The sequence below is a fragment of the Lissotriton helveticus genome, chromosome 4_1 (assembly GCF_964261635.1).
Source record: "Lissotriton helveticus chromosome 4_1, aLisHel1.1, whole genome shotgun sequence".
In the NCBI taxonomy this organism is placed as follows: Eukaryota; Metazoa; Chordata; class Amphibia; order Caudata; family Salamandridae; genus Lissotriton; species Lissotriton helveticus.
The window spans coordinates 419,846,746-419,867,987 of NC_136063.1; the positions used below are offsets into that span (position 1 = coordinate 419,846,746).

Genomic DNA, 21,242 nt, shown 5'->3' on the forward strand with positions numbered 1-21,242 from the left:
TACATTGCTTTACTTTTTGAGAGTGGGGCATTTGTCAAGCCTCCTGCATCATCTACTGCTATCAGCCTCCATGTGCCTTAGTTCAACTACCAAAAACAGCCATCACTACACCCAATGACATGCCAATAGATAGAAAAAGCTACTGACATGTGTTAGGATTAAACGATGGGAAACCCTTCACAGTACCTATCGTTTGAGACTTACTGAAATAAACCCATCTCTTTTGCCAGGCATAAATAAGTAAACATTATAGATTGCAAAGTAAAGGGGCAGACTGTCTCGAAGTGCTGTGAATCCCAACACAATTGGAAACATTTAATAAGAAACTGTTAAAACATAAGTTGTGCGAAATAGTAGTAAAAGACAACACTGATTTTTTTCAACGTTTAGCTAAATGTAGGCTGCTTCTGGGGTGATAGATCTCAGGTCGGATTCTCCCCAACAGAGCTGGATGTGCTGATCGGAGGATTAGTTTGAGAGTCTTACCCTAAAACTACACAGCACATCTTAAATCTACCACGGGGGGCATAAGGAGCCAGTGTGATGTCTCATGGTCCTTGCTACATGACAGCATTCTGGCAGCCTATCTACTGCCATAACCACAGCATAATGTGCAGTGTGTGTGATAAGGAGCCCCTGAGTCGCCCATATCTCAATGATTTTCATTGGCCTTGGGCTGAAGGATAGGGGGGCTCCACAAAAGGACTTCACCGCACTGCAGGGACCTGTGCCACACCCCTGATGAAGTGCATTGAGAAGTCTCTGAATCAATTAAGGTGGCTAAAATGCTGACTATTACAGGGGACAGAGCAGGAGATGGCGAGGCCACTCACTATAGCCCCATGACAATATGAATAATACTGTTAGCCGCAAAGACCCAAAGTGAGTCCAAACGTCACTGGTCTGTTCTGTAACATATGTTTTCAAATGCACAGTGTGAATACATTAAAGCATACAAAAATAAATATGGTCATGATTTGACATACTTAAACGCTGATGAGGCTATGCTTTATCTTTTACTATAACATATTCCATTCAATTGTGCACTTATCGCAGCCAAATAACTTGCAATTGTAATTGTTAAAACAAGAAATTGAGATCTTGCAACCTACTTGATGTCTTATGCCCTGCTTTGACATGAAGCCGGCCCTCAAGACTTGAGAGAGATGCCAATAAACATGGATTAAGGGGGTGGGGCACCGTCTCCATGGAAACAACCACTTGAGCCGTATGGACGGAAATCTTCTGGAAGCAGGATATGGCCCGCCGCATATTTTCTTGGATCGAATCCTTGGGCACTCCATCAACATGCAGAGTAGAGCCAGATTCCTTTCCACTGTAACATTTTGATTTTGATGTCTCTCCTTTGTTGGGAACCCTGTCAGGGGAAGCAGAAGCCTCCATATCCATCTCAAAGTCATTTGTGGTCAGGATCTTTCTCATGAAACAGCTTATCTGATCCAATTTGACAAAGCTCAGGTTCGCTTTCAAAGGCCTTGACATATCCAAATTGACGTCAGCTGTGGAAAGAGCAGAGAGACAATGTTTTTAAATATATGGCTTTACTTCTTGAACGCAAGTACAGTCTTGACTTCTTACAGATGCTAAGTTCATGAAAAGGATGCACCAACAAAAACACTTTGAACAGTGTGTGCAGAAAGGTGATTTTGTCATACCTTTTCAATTTGACTCACACAAAAGGTATGTACTAAAGGTCATTCCCAGTGAACAGCATGGCGGCCAGATAAAGACTGTGCCAAGGTTTGGGCCAGTGCTGAATTATGCTGGGTGGCCTTTTGCACTTGATTATTTGGTGCACATTTTTCAGCCCTAATTTGAAAAAATATCAAGAGTCACACATGCAAATAAACAATGGTACAGTGAAGTGCCGCCGTATTACATATTACACATTAAACAGTTATACTTTTGCACAAAAAAACAAAACAACTTTTAGGATTTTTATTTAGTCTGGGCCATTCTATGCACCAAATAATCCAGCGCACAAGGGACCCAATCGAGAACTGGCAGAAAAACTAGAGCTCACTATCTAATCCGGCCTCAAGAATAACATATTTTGACACTGCCACAGTTAAACTCTGTCCACGTCTCAAATAAAGAGGCAAATGAGCCTTCTTTAAATCACAAAAAGTACTTACTGGAGCTTTTTCCATCCATAAAAATATCAGTGTAATAGTGTTTTTGTTATGTGCGGCGCCGGTTTCAGTAACATGTTTATGGCTGTCTAATCCCTGATGAGGTTTAACAAAATGGAAGGGTTACGATGTATGCCACCTACCTCCCGCCATCAGTGAGATGCATGGATATATCAAAGAGAATGTACGTGCCCACCAGTATCTTGTAAATAAAGAGATGTCCCTGAATTGCACTAAAAATAAGCTTTCATTAAAAAATGTATTGAATATTAGTGGGGTAACCCATACATACTACCCAAAAAGGATGTGGTCAAGCGGAAAGCTTTTTGCATGACAATATATAGTAGCAACAAATATCAATTGTTTAATATGGCATGAATCCAATTTATTCACTTTTTGAGACAGGTCATCTAATGCAATTGTATTAGAAACATTAGCACATATTGGCATTGCTCATTATTATTACCGTGCAATATATTCAAAGCATTTGCAGTTAATGGCAACACTATTGCTCATTAGGATTACAGTGCAATATATTACAGTGCTCTTGCTGCAGAAGGGGGAGTAGGAACGGAATGGGTGCGAAGTGGTAACGTGTGAGTGGAGGACAGGGAAAAGGTATTTGTGACATATACATCAAAGTTGCATGTTAAAAACTTTTCCGGTCTATGGTAGTTCAAGCGTTCCTGGGAATACACATAGCTCTAATGGCCAAGCTCTTTTTTAAAACAATGTCGACAGAGTTTGTGTAGTAGGATGTTAGTGTGTTGTCGACGTTTCGACCCCTTAGTGCAGAAATGATTGATGTCCTTACGGCAGGGTCTTCATCAGGACTAGACTGTGCAGAGCACTTATAAGCAGCGTTGGGAGACCTCCGCCCTGTGTGTCGTAGGAGTGGGCCTGGTGAGGCTCTCGGTAAAGAGTGGAAACATGCAGCAATGAGTCAACAACTTGCAATGTGCTGGGAATCAATCCCGTGGGCTCTTTAACTCAGGAACGATGCTCGGCCTAAATCCATAGTTTTTTGCACACCATGCCACGCCAGTTTAGACCTGGCCATGTGTAAATCAGTCTTGACCCTGTGCCTCATGGGAACAGTCCAGCCCGAACTGCCAAGTGAGGTACTCCCTGGACCGGAAACAAGCATCCAGGACTGGTTTCAGGGTTTCACCATTCTTCAGCCAGGCGTTCCCGGCGCACTTAGGGCGTGGAAGCAAAAGACACACAAGCCTGAAACCGGTCCTAGGATGCTTGTTTCCAGTCCAGGGAGGACCTGGCCTGGCAGTGCAGGCTGGACTGTTCCCAATGGGTGCAGGGTCAAGACTGATTGCATATGGCTGGGTCCAAACTGGAATGGCATGGTAAGCAAAAAACGATGGATTTAGGCCCAGATCTATGTACTGGGGTGAATGTATGACATTGTTCTGTTTCTGTCCATCATTTGTTCTTTTAGCACTACTATTCTGGCATGACAAAGGGCTTTGGGTGAAGCATTTGGGTCAGACCTTTGATAAAACACATCACAAAAGATGGTTTAAATTTAAACAGAGATGATGACCTGGCAAACACAGAAAGGCCGAAAGAGATGTTTCTGAACTGTGCCCACTGCAGGTCTTGCTGAATCAACAATAAAATAAACGACACATCAAAAATTTAGACCTGCAGAGGGTAGGTATAAAGAGCAGCCCTCCAGGTAACAAACCAATGCCAGAGCCCAGTGCAGATGGACTTTGTCGAAGGGCGCTAGGCTGAATTGATAGCAAAGACTACTTTGGCAGGCAGATTGAATGGATTTACAAGTAACTCCTTAGTCTCCAACCATGGAGATGTAGATTTCTCCCCTGTTGCTGAAGCAGGAGTTCCTCCTAAAGTCGTAGCATGATTGGAGTCCATGGAGTCCCAGACAACATGTAAGACATACTTCGCTATATTCTGGGCATCATATATCATTAGAGCCAGAAAGGCCCTGAGGTCCTCCGCGACAGCTGCCAATATTTCGCTGGCCATGTCCCATAAAGCACGGGGTGTACCTGCCCAGAAAGGGAAACATCCTTTACATTGCGGTGATTACACTGCAATGCATTTAGAACGCTGTCATTACAATGCAAGCCTTACATCGACTTGCACTGGAGGGCATTATAACCTAAAGAAAAGTAAGATTTACTATTGCAACACCTTCCCTACTGTACGTAGACTGGTGTTGCAATAGTAAATCTTACTACTCCTAAGTCCAGCGCAAGTCATTGTAACGACTTGCGTTGTAAAAACTGCGATGTTACATACCGCAATCATTTTGATTGCGCTGTAACATCACTTATTCCCCAGAAGGAACTTAAGGCCAAATTAGCCAAACACAAAAATCCCTTTTCGAAAGGCATCAATAGGTTTCAACTTTCTATCTTGAAGATTGGTTGGCATTATGAGTGACTTTACTTATTGACATTCGTAAAAAAACAGGCTATCCGGCACAGTATCACTGACAAAAAAAAAATCAGAGTCGAAAGGGCCAGCGTATGTAGCCATGACCAGGTCAACTGGCTGGAGGATCGCTGGACCAAGTGGCCATAAGAGTATCTGTAAGAACCTCGCTGAATGGAAATAATGGTTTAGAAGTGTTTGAAGGATCTTAATGTACAAGTTTGTCTTGGTTTTAATAGTAGCAATTGTAAATCATGCATTTCTAATGCCCTGTGAACCACTACTATGAATGAGATATTTCCTTCCATGGGTGGTCAAGGAGGTGACTCTAGCTCAGTCTCTGTAGCTGTATCTAGCACACTTGCATTTTGAAAATCCAAGGACAGACCAATATCAGTATAATGAGAGGGGAGCAGGTTGTCCGCTTCTTTTTCATCATCAGTGTCAAACATTTTGCATACTCTAAAAGGCGTCAGAGTCAGTTGCAAAAAAGGCCTCAGCCTCTGATGGGACTGGTGGCAGGGCAGTGGTCAAGAATTAGAGTCTGGTTGCAAACTGACAAGTTGCACTTTGTGATATCATAGCGAGACATGAGCCTAGAGCGAGTCACTGACGATGACTTTTGATCAGATATTAGCATTGGGATCGGGGCCTCGACTGCTAGCAACGGAGTGAGCAACAGTGCTGGCACAGAACAAAATGATGTGGACCCTGGAGTCAGAGTGGAAGCAGGAATCGGCAATAGAACATGCTTGGGCAGGGGTTCATAGGGTTAGTTAGTGCAAAGTAAAGGCCCACTAGTGGAAGCCCAACTAGAGCCGCTTGTGGCTCCATGGGGCCCGAAAGTGTACCAGAAGGAATTGGAAGCACCTGAAAAGGCTGCAGCACAATCTCTGATGGTGACAATCTGCTGGGGGATTTAAGACGGCGCAGGGAATTTGGGGCATGCTGGACCAACTGTGAGACTGGATTGTTGGATATGACCCATCGACTGATGTCACTGTGCCTTTTCACCTGCTTTCGAGTGGAGCAATGGGGTGGAGTCCTGCTTGGCACTCGTTCTCTTATGGTGATCCTTGACAAAACAGAAATCTTAAACTGGGACTGACTCCCAAAATGGGACTGCGAATGGCTCTGTGGCTTGTGGTTGGGGCAGAATCTATTTTACGCTCATGAACTCTTCTTATACACAGCGTCTTGGAATTTCGCCTGCTGCTCATAGTAAACCTTTGAATGAATGAGCCTTTTTATGGCACAACTTTGGAGTTATAAACAGAGCTCAATCACCAAAGTCACACATCATATGGGTCTGGGACTGACAGCTGCGTTCGACAGTCATGGCAGTGCATAATTAGTAAAAAATTAAGTGCCAGGGCTCTCGTCAGGAGGTCACTGCGGATTGCACCACACATTACCCCTGCCAGCACTGCCAGTGATAGTAACAACACAGCTACTAACCATCACACTCTTGCAAGTGTGACAGTTCAGGCTATTTCAGGCCCGAAAGCTATAAAAATGGCTTGGGCGGCAGGTAATAGTAAATTTTAATGAATAAAGCATTAATAATTAACTGTTGTTTTGGTCATCTCTAAATTACCTAGACAGCGTCACCTTGTGGCAGACTGTCCCAAGCACCGGCGCTGACAATTAAGTACTGGTGATGCGCATCGTAAACCACCGGCTCAAATTAAGCACTGCATGGCATGGCTTGAATCCTGCTGTCTTCAGGGGAAAAATCGTCCTTGGCTCATACACTGTCTCAGTGTAATTTTTTGAAGTCGTTGGAAAAACGTTCGGAGTGGAGATCCGTATCCACATCCAAGGCACCAAAAAAAAGTAACTGACACCTTTGCATTGAGGTGGCAGTTATAAGTGACTCCGCTTTGTCACTTGTGTCGCAGAATGGAGTCACCGGCGCAAATGATAATTGCTGTAAGAACTCACTGGATCCAGTCTTGAGCCTGGGGATAGTCATGGTGAGGAATCTGAGGTTAGAAGTGTCCATTCTCAAACCAGGCCATTCCTCTTCTGTTAAATATAAATAACTAGCACCTAATTTGCTACTCACAGAGCCACAGGTGCAAGCTATGTAATTGCTATTATAAAAACACAGATTGGAATTATTAAAATGATGTAACACAACCCTAAAACATAATCGCCCACACTGAATATTGGGTTTTATGGCGGTTCTGTGCATGTTCACCCTTCACCTTCACTTTTGTGCCTGCGTGTAAAACACTGGGCGTTGGATATGTCTAATGCTCCCAAGCAGACACAGAGAAAGAGACAAACGTTCCCTGCCACAAATGTTTCCGCATCTTCTGATTTGGTTTTTATGTTTGGCTACTGTTTACACAAGCTCAGCCTGGGCTTTAAATCAAAAGTAATAAGTGCTAGGGAAACAGTCAAATCAACGCAGGCTAACAGAAAGCCCGGCTTACCCCTTTATACACGAAATAGTATATCGATTCGTGTTGAGACCGTGCCGCGCACATGTAAATCTCCGGAAAATATTACTAGTTCTAGCGAGAAGGGCCAGATTACATCCAACGCCTATTGCCACAAACGTGCTAACCTGAGCAGTTTTAGACTAATTCAACAGAACTGAAATATGGCAATTGTAACCGCAGAAACGACATTCAAGCACGTTGAGTTACTCATTCACACAATGCCTTTCATTAAGATCATACCAAACGTAGGTGTAACTGGTCCCACTGGTAAACATTGGCAACATCCACAAAGAAATAACATCCCAGCTAGAATGTGCTATGCATCAAACAAGACATGTGCAGGGGCATAGCTAGCAATGGTGTAGCCGGTGGAGTGGCCACAGGTCCAGAAGGGTGGGGGGCTCACGCACTCCAATAATATTCATCTTTGACTACTCAGCCAGGACCCAGTGGGCCCATTTCTCTCCACGCATGGGCTCATGGTATCATCGATAAAACAGAAGAGCGGGTTTCGCTCCTCATCACTCAAGCCTAAATCAATCCGAGATCGTTGTTGTAAATCAGACAGCAGTGTTCCAACACCCAACTGAAGGCAGGGAATCATTTCAGAACGACACATAAGGGAATAGCCAGAAAAAAAAAAAAAAAAACCTCACTTGAAACATATCTCTAATCAGACTGAGTGTGCGAAGAGAGCCAATGCAAGCCTCCAAAGAAGAGTTCCTTTCACTCGTCCTCCATCTATCCATTCATTTATCTTTCTATCTATCCACTCATCCATCTGTCCATACTTTCACCTTTACATATACCCACCCATTGCCCCATCTATCTTTTCACCCATCCACTCATCAATATGTCCATGTATCCATCTATCTTTTTTATCATCTATTCATTCACTCCTCTTCGTCTGTGCATTCTTCAGGACTTTCATCCATGCATACCTTCGCCAGTCAATCCTCTCACTCCATTCAGTCATTCATTTACCCTTTCATCCTACCTTTCACCCTATTTCCATATTTCCCTTCATATTTCCTTCCTTCCTGTCACCATTCCTTTAGCTTTCCGTTCTTTTTTACTTTGTATCTACCCATCTTTTTTCTCTTATCCTCCCTTTTTTCTTTCATATATTTCTCTGTCATGCTCATTGTTTTCCAATGTGTTCCCCTCTCTGCATTTTCTACTAGTCAACTTTTTTCTTTTCGTGTTTCCTGCTCTGGGCATGCCATCTGAAAGCTCACAACCACTTCCCATGGTATTTGGCAGCAGTGCTATTTTTCGGCATTTTGTCTGCAGACGTAAGAGGCCCATAAACAATTAATTAATGTTTATGTTGACCCAGTTCACCAGCTTATCAGGCCAGTGACAGCCCCCACTAAATCGGGGTGTTCCCTACGCCACTGATTGATTTTTCTATTCGTCTTCATATAGTTTTGTTTGTCTTACTGTAAAAACTTTAAGCTATGTACAACAAAAAGGATCCAAAAGTGTTCCTCAGCCAGTGCTTAAGAAAGGTGGCCAACACCTTGACATTCAAAATGGCGGTATGCCACTATAACATGGCGCCCCTTCTGCCTGCGCACTCTTACCCAGTGTCTTTACCCTAACTCCAGCTTTATTTTGAAAGCTCAGTGTTTATGGCACTTAACAAGCGCAATCAATGCAATGATATGAGAAAAATTATGAGTTATCCATATCTCTGCGTTACGTTCTACAAATTCTCCCTGTATTACTCCTGACTTTCACGGGCAGTCGGTTCCCCTTAAGACAAAAAGGCATTGTTTCCTTTCATTCTTACTCTATCGTGGAGTAGCCTTTCTATTTTCACTGAACCAGTATATTCCAGTCCATTTTTAGCAGCTTCTAATTACGGTTGAAACCATTCAGCATGGCTACTAGGAAATATAAAGTTGAAATGTCAACGGAGTTAAAAGCAGATTAAACAAATATAAATAAATGACGCTTATTTTCTGCTTCCACCACACCAGGAGATGACCTAACGGTGAAAGGGAAAGAATCACATTGCAAGGGTGAAACAAGAGAGGCGACGAGAGTCCCACAGGCGGCCCTACTGACTTTATGTTAATGCACACCTTGTGGGAGACCGAGAACCCAACTGGAAAGCTTTACAGAAATCTGTTTCCAGCTATTTTATCATAATAACACTCCGGCACTTTTTGACCTATTCGTCATCATAATGTAATGTACAGCGCTGGCTGGTGCAGTTTAAAATCTATTTTAAACAAAAGCAACAGATTACACAGGAACGTATACACTTTCAAGCAGTAGTTGGCGCCTGTCACAAAAGGTGTTGTACTCCTAAGTGCCCCTCTGGTGCGAAAAAGTCGACTTTACAGTCGAAAATGTGAAATCTTGATTCCTCGAATAAGGATTCTCAGATATTGCCAACAGCAAACTCCATGTTTGACTTGATAAAATCTGAAAATACAGAAGAACTGTCACTGTTGAATGTTTAGAGGGACGTGTGGAAGAGGGGTGGGGTTAGTGGCGTGTTCATGCCATGAGTAATGCTTGGAACACGCACAAAAAGGCACATTTGTGGTTATTTACAAATGCTTTGCAAGTTCATGTAGACCGTAGAAACACTTCTATAAACAAGCATTGGCAAAGCAAATAGGTTTTGTCTATGCAAGAGCGTTTGGCCTTGCCAATGTGTTTGAGCCACGTTGTACACCATTATGGCTGCTGTTCAGCATGGCTAACCGTTTGTGTCATAGACGAGAGTGGTGTATAGTAGCATAGAGTGTCATAAGGTGGCAGAGAGTGTCAGAGTGGAGGGTTGCAGAACTGTAGAAATGCAGTGGCATGGATTCGATTGGCCCAGAGTAGACTAGAGTGGCCTAGAGTCCAGTGGTGTAGAGTGCAGCAGTGCAGAGTAGAGTGCAGTGACATAGAGGGCAGTGGTGCAAAGTAGAGTGCAGTAGAGTGCTGTAGAGTAGAGTGGTGCAGAGTTGAGTACAGTGGCATAGAGTGATGAAGAGTGGAGCAGAGTGTAGTAGCTTAAAGTGCATTGGCGTACAGTGCAGTAGAGTGTCGTAGAGTAGAGTGGTGCAGAGTAGAGGGCAGTGGTGCAAAGTAGAGTGCTGTAGAGTGGAGCAGAGTTGAGTACAGTGGCGTAGAGTGATGAAGAGTGGATCAGAGTGTAGTAGCGTAGAGTGACTTGACGTACAGTGCAGTATAGTGTCGTAGAGTGGTGCAGAGTAGAGTACAGTGGTGCAGAGTGCAGTGGTACAGAGCAGATTGCCGTAAATGTCAGTGGTAGAGAGTGAAATGTTGCAGAGTAGAGTGTCAGATGCAGGGGCGTAGAGTGCAGTGTCATAGTATAGAGTGGTGCAGAGTAGTGTGGCATAGTGTACAGTGGTGCAGAGTATAATAGAGTAGTGTAAAGTAAAGTGGCATAGAGTGCAGTGGCATAGTGTACAGTGGTGCAGAGTAGAGTATAGCGGCATAGAGTGCAATGGTGCTGAGTAGATTGATAGAGTGCAGTGGTGAAGAGTACATCGGTTTTGAGGAGAGTGGTATAGAGTGCAGTGGTTTAGAGTAGAGTGACATGGAGAGCAGTGTGCAGAGTGAAGTGGCACAGTGTAGAGTGGAGTGGTGCAGGGTAAGGTTGAGTACATGATAGAGTGCAGTGGCGAAGAGTGGTGTTAAGTAGAATGACAGAGTGCAGAGTAGATTAGAGTGGTGTAGAGTGGACTGGTGTAGAGTGCAGTGTAGCAAAGTAGTGTTGCGTAGAGTGATGCAGAGTAGAGTGGCAAACAGTCCAGTGGTGCAGAGTGGTATAGAGTGCATTGGCATAAAGTAGAGTGGTGCACAGTAGAGAGGCATAGAGTGAAGGGGCGTAGAGTGGACTGGAGCAATGTAGAGTGGTGCAGAGTAGAGTGAAGTGGCATGGAGTGGTGCAGCGTGGAGTGGCGTAAAGCGGAGCATGCATGGGGTGGTAACACACTGCCATTACAGACAACACACTATTCAATTTAAATGACCACTACATTGCACAGACATAGTTTCACTGCAAAAAGTATACACAGCGCAATAATGATAATGTGTGGAAATGTCATCACCTAGTGCATTCATTTATTTTGATCATACTAAAATATTTGTTTCTACAACACCTCAGAAATACAAAAACTGATGTGCACAAAAAAATTACCTTATTTGTGCGTTAATAATTCTCATATATTCTGGAAAAGTTTGCACAATTCATTAAAGCCATTTAAACTTTGTTGAGTGCCAGAAAAAAAGAATTTCACAGCAAGACTAAATCCTCTCACTTTGAAGTCAGAGAAAGAAAAGTTATCAAGCTCCTGCAGAAGGCAGAGCCGGCATGACATCTGACCTCTGTCTTTGAATGTACAACAAAAGGGACAGCATAAAAAAAAGATTTAAAGGCCTGTTTACAGAAATCCAGTACTGGTGAAAGAATAAACTAAATAGGAAGTTGGAAAAGAAAAGGGTCAAACTCAAGCTGGAAAGCCTAAAACGAATAGGCCAGCAAATAGAAAGCAAGGAAATGTGAGCTACAAACCGCAAAGCCAATGGCAAGCAATGGGCGGACTGCATTCTCAGGGAAGCTTTCTGAATGTCCCCAAGATTTCTTTAGCAAACCGAATACCTGCACAGTCTGGTAGGGTTCGACCTAAAAATAGGGAAAGTGAGAAACCTAACAGCCTTTGTGTTATGCTAACTTGCTTCCAATCACCCTAGAGCTAAAAATCATCCATCAAGAAGGTAAAACGTACAACTATTTCATCCAAATGTCCATGGCTAAACGCCCTACAAAGGGATTGCATAGAACACTCAAGGAATTCAGCAGCCAGGCGTACCATCAGGAAGATGTCACAGCTTCAACCTTCTATAATACTATCACATATCACCTCATTTAAAAGTAAATATGTTAGAATAACACCTTAGGAGCAAGATGCCGGCCATCCAGCCCACTCAGACCATGACGAGGAAGATAATACCCACCTATCACACTCACATTTTCAAAGACATCCTACTGTCAAACACTTGGCCATACCCGTAAAATACAGTGTTAACATCAGGTACTTGCCATTTAGGCTGCAAGATACACTGCATCAAGTAACGTGAAGAAAAAGCATTTAAATCCAGCAGACCCTGGCAGCTACACACCGTTCTCCATTAGCCAATTCTAAGAATGGCTTTCACCCATATAAGTAACATGCTGGAAGAAACCAAGCTACTCTCAGACCATCGAACTGAAATCTGCCTTGGGAGAGGCGCCACATCTGCCTTTATTTCTATGCAGGACAACTTGCTATCTATGTTGTACAGATCTGGAGTTGCCAACTGCTATAATTGGACCTGTTTGTCACTTTAAAAAAGGTCACCATATCTCTTGCTGAGACTAGAGAAACATGGTATCAATGGAACAATCCTTGACTGGATAGCCTACCGCCTCTCTGACAGCCCTTGTTTCATATTTCGCTGCCAACTGTATCACTTCCTTTCAGCCTGATGCTGGCATAGGTTAAGGCTTGATCATGTTACATCTTTTCCTAAATGACTACACCAACCTACTATCAAAACACATGAATCCTTCAACTTAACTTGCTACGACTACTCTGATAAAGCTAAGGACCTTAACTCTTGAAGGCTAGACCTCACTTCCGAGTTGCTGACCAATAAATGCTGAATCTTCCCAAACTGAGATTCTAATCTGCAGAGAATGAAATAACTATCAGCTTATATTTATGTAGCCCTTCCAATAGTAGCACCATGACCAGAATAATTAATTTAATTAGGAAACCTAGGAGTAATAATGGACTACAAGACTACCCTTGTCCTCCAAGTAAGTCAAGTCAAGTTACAAAAAGCCCTTTGCACAACATGCACACTCTTTGATACATCTATCCTCTTGAAGGTCTCCTTCAGAGACTACAGCTTACCATCACCCCTTGTCAAGTCTCACATAAATTAAACTAACTGAGTTTACCTTGGAGCGGAAATGCTACTATTCCAAAGACTGTAAAACCTCCAAAATGCGCAACTTTGCCTATGAGATCACATCTCAACAGCCTTTAAAGGACCCAAACTCTATCCATGACCCGAGGTTTCTCCTTCAACATAGTCTCCCTTACCCACGGCACAGGACCATTCATAGGAAAGCGCATTCTTCAACCAAGTAAAACTGCAAAGATAACAACAGAGTATAATTATCTGCCACAGAATGGCACCTCCACTGACTGTCCCCCCAACTGCATAAAGGAAGGTATTGGTGGAACCTCCTTCTCCATACAGACAGCAAAATTATGGACCTCACTCCTGACAAATTCAAGACCACTGGGAATTCAAGAAAGTAGTAAAGACCTTGCAATTTCCCACCGACCAACAGAAAGAACCATTCACAATCACAAGGAGGGCAGGCACATCACACACAACCGGGGGTCATATCCATCATACACTTGGAATCAAAGCTATCTCAAGAATAGTGGGCATAAACACACCTGCAGTTATATGTCACTATGTTTTGCTCTTCTCTCTGTGAGCGAAGCTACATATTTGCATAAACACTTGTAGCAGCAAAGAATGAGCAGCCTCTTCCATCCATACACAACAACATAACCCACCCCAAATAGGTCATGCTACATTGCCTCACCCTACCAGTGAAATTAAATTCTTACAATCTTAAGCATCCTACTTTACACTTGTTTTCACTCCAGCGTGCGTCAAAGTGTAAGTACAGATAATCCAATGACAGTACAAAACTGGAAATCATGGAATTTTTTGTAAAAAAAAATTTCCAGACGTTTTGTACAGTATGAACAAGACCGGACTAATGACAGCGCAGTTTACAGAGGTAGATGGTATATTTTACAATTCTTATTTGTAAAACATAATATAGGTTAGTAGAATGATAACCTATGGATAGTATGTCATGAATTGGCGAAGGTCAGTAGCATAACAAAGATGCCATGAGCCCTCGTGCAAGCAAGGACAATGGCCCCTTTGACTTTTGTTGGGGTAGTAAATACAGCTATTATCATGGTACAATGGACCCCCAGGGCCTGGGCCTCAGTGCCACTACACCTGATGCACCAATGGTAGCTATGCATCTGGCTAGGAAAAAGACTAAACACAATCACATCTGAAAATGGCTAGAGCAGTTTGCCTCGTCCTGTTAATATCTGTACATTTTCTTTTTTGTTTGTTCTTAACTTTTGCTCACATGTATATGCTTATTGTGAAGAGAAACAAAGTTTGTAAATGCAATAAACAAATAAGAAAAAAAGAAAAAAAAAGAAAATGGCTTGAGCAATCACTGTATTTCGGTTCAGGGTTTGGCTTAGAACTTGTACTAACAGTGAAGGAGGCGCTGAAGTAGGATGTTTTTTTAATGTAGTTCCTTTTTGAAGCAAAGGTAGCAAGTGATTATCCTGTCATTGGGGGAATGGGGATCCCAGACCTTAATATCACTCCAACAAACACTGTTGAAGAGCTTTATCATTCTTTACTGAAGACATTTTAAGGAGGATGCTGGTACAGGGAAACATAGGACAACAGAGTAGTATGACACCCATCTGCAAAGTGCATTAGTCCCTCATTAAGGGTACACAGTGCTATATAAATAGAATACTTATAAATGCCCTTCAAATCACACATCTTTACAACCTGCAGGACACTAACAATCCTTAGCATTCCACTTTAAAAACGTTTCAGTAGTTGAAAATAGTTCACAAAATGGAGGCCAGCCAAACTAAGTAAAAGGCTTAGAAAAAAATTACACATCAGTTAGAGATAAAGAGCGTATTTACCAATTGTGAAATCAAGCGGAAATGAAAACATGAATAGAAAGATTAAATATTTTATTTTTATCCAAAATGTTTGCTCTCCTAGAAATAATTCTTAAATCCTCCATATATATTTGGGTGTGCCCCATCATTGACTATATAGGATAGCGACAATCTCTTATATATGGTTTCCGAAAAATGCGTAATAAGTTACCCTCCTATGAGTTTGCCTTGAGGAGGCAGCTAAACAGATATTGGAACAACATTGTTGACTGATATATAAAAGTTGTGCCAACTATCTGCGGGGACCCAGCGCCACGGCTGTCCAACTTAATCCTTGACGTATCTGCCTTATGTAGGTGGCTTTTGGATCAGTGGAATATGTAAACAGGTTTTAACATGGCAGCACCAGTGTAACGTTATCTTTTACTATGAATATTGGCCATAGTAGAGGTCTGATTTTAAAAATGATATTTAGAATAACCCATTATTGATCAATGAATTTTGATATGTAATTGTTTAAAGATGCAACACCTCATGTCCTCTTAAACGGTCCGATAAAATCCTTTCATTTGATTCAAATCGAAAACTTTCACAGAAAAAGCTTCAAAGGTGTGTTTTTAATTCAGCAGTTTTACTCAGCAACCTTGTCAAACCCCGCTTTCTCCCAGTAACTCTTACTGCTGTTGCACGTTAAACAAAGCAAGAATATTATTCATAAAAATAATTATGAGTTTTCCACATATAATTCAAATCAGTAGAAAACGTGGAAATCATGAAAAATCAACACGTGCTGAAACTGATAAACATACACTTGTAAAAGATGCCTATTTTTCCATTATTGAAACCTTTAGTGCGGGACTCAGGGTTTTGAGGGTAGAATAGAAGTGGGTTCATTCTGAAAATCAGAGATTTTTTTTCTTTTTGATCTGGTATGATATCCTACTTCTGTCGTTTGGTTAAATGGACCTAGTCTAATCACTTTACAAGGCAAGGGGCTCTTCGAAATGGACTTACTATTCTATTTTTCAACGGCGGATTGAGCAGGCGAGCATCAGATGTGTTTACTTTGGCATTATTTGAAAAGAAGTGAGTCGCCGGCACCGCCGTCACTGTTATTTCTCACTCGGCGTTATCCCCAGCATGCTCTCACTCGAGCAGGGAAACCAGCAGCAAGCATCTGCTTCAGCTGCCTGCGTCACACCCCGCACCACCATCTTCTCTCTGAAGTTATTTTTTGCATGTCGGAGTCAGAAGAATGGCAACCATTTATTTTGGCTCCCACTAGACTACCTAGGATGCAGTGATTTAAGTTAGCAAAAGATGGGTTGCGACTCAAGAAATCTATGTCTCCATTATATGATTGTATTGTACAGTAATTGACTGGCGTTTATATAGCGCGTATCAACCCTGATGAAGTGTTGAAGGGCTTTGCGGTGATTAGCACCCTACTCAAGAACAAAGAGTTAGTGATTAATACAGTGATCTCTGGGTTTAGTCTTGTGTTCTAACACCATTCCACATGTTTAGGTGAGTGTCTTCGTATTGGTATCAGTAGCAGGTAAGCAGTGAAAATAGGAAAAAATGTATGAATTAATCCAACATAATTAGTGGGATGGTAGATTGTTATCGTACATGGAATTTATATAGCACGTACTTGTGGTAAGTGCATTCATTTCATGCTCATCCAGACCTTATGCATGTACTGTATTGTTTTAAAGGGGTGGACTCTTGAAGTGGACAAGTAAAGGGAAGAGGTAAGTTGTCATTGAGGGTGGTGGACATGTGAGCCTGTCAGTTGGATGAACTGGATAAATGAGAGAAGAGTTTGGAAAGGGTGTTTGAGAGTTCATAGTAGGTGGAGAGATTTGGGGTGAGTCAGAGAGTAGAGGTATGGGCAGAGGTTGAAGAGGGATTGTTTTATTTAGCCCCCTCCCCCAGTAAGTCAAAATTAATATATAAATGTACGGAGACATACTCACACATCTAAATATATAATAACATGTATACAGACACACATAAACACATTATACTTGAGCAATTTTATGTGCATGGCACACGTTCCACAATACAACATATTTAGATATATAGAAATATTTACTTGCTCAGACATTCCCACGTGTGTTGTGTGTAAATAAACATATATATTTTTTATCGAAACAAAAGGTATATAGATATAAGAGAGAAGTTTAGAGTTCACACAGTATATAGTCTTCATACTGTTTACATTGCACAAAATGTTTAGGACAAAATTCGGAGATGAATATATCTTACAACAAAAGGCCACACACTTTAGTGTCTTTGGATCTCAGGATCTTTGGCAGGAAATAGATTTACATGAAAAAGCTAGGAGAAATTCTCATATATTGAAGTCAGAAGGTAATACAGATTCAGCCGAAAGAAGAAATGATCGGCAAATCAGGTTTACAATGTGTGCACGTGCTCCTGATTTTAACCTGTGTACATTACTAAAAAAAACCTGGCAAAATGTGCATGGAAAAAATGCCTGAGATGAGAGAAAATCTGCAGGAACTGGTGTTCCTGTATTCCTCATTGGAAAATTTGCAAAGGCAATGTATTTTCTCATATCAGAGTTACCATATCCCTTGGTACCAGTAATTACAGAAGAAAGGAGACCAATGTGGTTTTCCCCAATGCCTCGCAGTGAGGGCCGTAGAATAACAATCTGTGACATTTAGATGAATGTAGTATCCCAGACTGAAATCGAGTTAAAACGTTTCTCTACTTTCCAAATTTGAAAAGACCGAGCTGCAGTTTTACACAAATCCAGTTGTGTCCTTTGTGATATGGGAGGTGGGTCCAAGTTTCCCGATCCATGCGCATCTGTAGTTATTTTTCTCGCATCTCTCAGCAGAGCAGGCCTACGTTTGTATTTCTTCTTCCCCAGTGCATTTACCGCTGAGAGGATACAGTGATCACCTCTCTTGGTGAGAAAATGGTAAATGTAACTTATTGAGAGCAGAGAGCTATATTGAATTACGGTCCATTGGGGGCAACTTAAACTTGTTTCACAATCTCAATGGCAGCCAATACAGAACAGAGTATGGGAGAGTTGTGCTCTGAGCAGCTAAGGGCCTTGCCCACATGTAGATGTTCTCTGTAATAGCCTTTTTTTGTGACGAGGGTCAAGAGATCTTTTTAGCTAAGCCAAGGCCATCTCAATGTAGTGTGGTACCATTGGTGATGTAAATTCTCTCCTCCTTTCCCCCTGCGGATTGTGCGCATGAAATGCACACTGTTTGTCCAAGGGGACTGCACTGCAATATTATTTCAACCCAGGTAACGAGACTGAAGCTTTGAAAAGCACACAACATGCCCTGATGAACATTGGATCTCACTGGGCAAAAACACCATGGTGCTTCCCCATGCAGACATGCTGAAGATAACTTCTTACAAGAAGCAGCAGGATATATTGCTTTTATATGGATATGTATTTCAAAGAGGATGAGAACAATTGCCCCTAATGGCACGCTCATACAAGTAAAATGGAGTCTTGCTGAGAACTACACATCCTCTTCTGCTCTTTTCACAGAACTGTGGTTTACAGTAGGATAATGATAATGGAACTAGATGAAATGATTTCCAGCTATCAGATATTCGCCAGTCCCTAACTTCTTGAACAGTTCAGTTTTCAAGGGGCCGCCAAGTTCTGGGGCATAGGTTCTGTCCTCATGCTAGAGCCCGGGACTCCTGGAATATGAATTTGTAGTCAATATATTAAGAAAACTATTCTTTAAAATAATCAGCCTGTCCCTCCTCCATATAAAACACAACCAGCATAGGGGGTAGGCATAAGGTGGCCTTTCTCTCTAAGAACAACAGGACATTGAAACATTTTCCAGCGCTGACTTTAGCTTCCAGTTCCTCCATTTACTTTGTTGGCCTGACAGTAGTATACTGATTATCTGGCCAGTGGTTTCAAAGGAGAAATTCTGATTAAACAAAACTCAAAGGCAATAGACCCTTTCAACAAGTCAAGCTGATTTAGGAAAAGAAGGATGCCTCACAACAAATTCACCACACAATTACTACGATATTCTGAAGATTCAGAAGGACTTTTGTGCTTTTAAATAAAGCAACTTTTTTTTTTTTTTAGTTGCAGCTCGGAAAGGAAAACAGGTTGGGTTTCAAAAAGAAAAATTTAACGTTTTAGGGCTAGATGTAGGTAATTGACATTTACCGATTCGAAAATACCGAATTTTACAGATTCGGTATTTTCGAATCAGTAAATGCTATTAGATAACTTTTCGGTAAAAAATACCCAATCCTTAAGATTCGGTATTTACCGAATCGGTATTACCGATTCGGTATTTGCCATTCATTCCTATGGGCCTGGAGGCCCATCGGAATGAATGTCAATTACCGATTCGGTAAAATTGGGAAAAAGTCAAAGGCGGCAGGATGTCGCTTTGACACCCTGTTGCACCCCTGATTAGTGCTTGTGTGCACATGTGAGACACATACATGCCCTAAGGGCATGTATGTCTGTCACATGGCACAGGTGAAAATGCACAGATTTGCATTTGCATAGGAATTCGTTATTTACCACCAACTAATAGTTGGTGGTAAATAACGAATCCTTAAAGCCCAGAAGCACTCTTTGAAGTGCTTCCTACATTTCATTTACCGATTCGGTGTACCGAATCGGTAAATGATGATTCGGTAAATATTGAATCGGTAAATACTGATTCGTTATTTACCGAATCGGTAAATGTGCCGATTTCCGCTGTTACTGACCGGTAATAGCCTTCCTACATCTGGCCCTTAGTGAAATTTTTTAAGAGCATGCAGCGGCCCTTGGGACTACTGCCTGCTCTTAAAAACCGTGTTCGCTGCCATTCCCTGTTTGCAACTGTCTTATCACCTACTTGAAGTAGGCGGTAACTGCAAATGTTTTGCGACCACATTACGGTCGCAAAACATTTATACACCCCTCTGCGACTCGCTGTTGGGAACGGACGCCCTTGACATGCTCCTTCCTATTACTGACTCGCAAACCCTATTTTGCGAGTCAGTAATAGGTTACTGACTTGAATTATAGGATTAGTACATGCCAAACAGCGATTTAGCAGATGCAAACGGCCTGATTCTCCATATACGACCGCTAAAATGCGTCATACTTGTGGCTGTAAAGGGCTATTTGGAAATGGATCGGTGGAAATCTTTGTGGGCCTATGCTTAGTAGGGTGCCACATTTCTGTCCCATGTGCAATAATCAACTACCAGGCCCTGTCTGTCCATTTCTCAGCAACATTTATAGCTCGGTAAGACTATGGAACTACCGCCATCTGAACAGCTCATCAGTGTCACTAATAACAAGAACAAAGTGAACAAAAAAAGAGACACTATGGTGTCCAAGGAATTACTTACATCCAGTGCTTAATTTTAGCAAGTGATTACCGTTGGGGCTCACCAGCATTCATTTTTGAGGACCAGCACTTATTTTTATTCATTGTCCTTGAGCAAAGAGGGAAAAACACACAACGGGTAAAAAAGTAGGAAGTGAAAGACAGAAAAAACGTCACAAAAGGAGAAAGCAGGATTCTACAAAAGTGATGTAAAGGGGCAAGAAGTGTCTAATAGTGAATGGACTATCCATGAGGTTGATTCAAGCCCATGCAACATTGGTATTCGGCACCCTGACATTTAACAGCACCGCTCTGGGGACCAGCACTCATTCTATTACAAATGAAACCCTGCTTACAGCACTAGACAGGGGCAGGTAAATACACAACAGTACCTAGAGGTGCCGGCCTCACAGTTGAAATAGCGGATACGGGGAATCTGGATGTATGACGGTACAACGCGTACCGTCACAACGCATCCCTTTACCACGCATCCCTTACAACGCAAGTCGTTACCACGACTTGCGTTGGGGGGCGCGGATTTCGAATAGTATCATTTACTATTCTAACACCAGTCCCCGTGGACCCTAGGGAAGGTGTTTGGATAGTAAATTTACTATTTTTAATCCTTTAGCGCCCGCCAGTGCAAGTCGTGGTAACGACTTGCGTTGTAAGGGATGCGTGCTAAAGGTACCGCGTTGTAAAAACTTCGTGGTAAACGATGTTTATCGGGGAATCTGAATGCATTGTAGATCTATTTATGGCTTTACAACTAGACTGTATATTTAGCTGTACAAATATGTAAAATGAAAACTTCAAGAATGGGCTCATGCCATCGGGACTGGGAGGAGGAACAACGTAGTAATGTTTCAATCATAAAACGATACGTCTAAATAGGCACACTTGAAGTGGCCATAAGGCAATATGATTGGGTTTGAGTAAAGACCCTCATTTAATAAATACCAGATTTTATTTTACTGCATAACACCAAGTATCCCGCCCTTTAGAGAAATATGTAAATGAATAAATTAACATATTATTACAACCACATTAGACATTCAGAGGTACTTCTGATTAATACAC

At 42.0% G+C, this 21,242-nt stretch overlaps 1 protein-coding gene across 4 annotated transcripts in view; it reads right to left on the reverse strand.

Moving 5' to 3' along the window:
• VPS13B (vacuolar protein sorting 13 homolog B) overlaps positions 1–21,242 on the reverse strand; it is a 3,181,000-nt gene that overhangs the window by 957,626 nt on the left and 2,202,132 nt on the right. For all 4 annotated transcript variants that reach the window (XM_078686964.1, XM_078686965.1, XM_078686963.1 and 1 more), the window contains exon 36: positions 1,113–1,520. In XM_078686964.1, the coding sequence (XP_078543090.1) occupies positions 1,113–1,520 (408 nt within the window). The remainder of the gene's footprint in view (positions 1–1,112; positions 1,521–21,242) is intronic.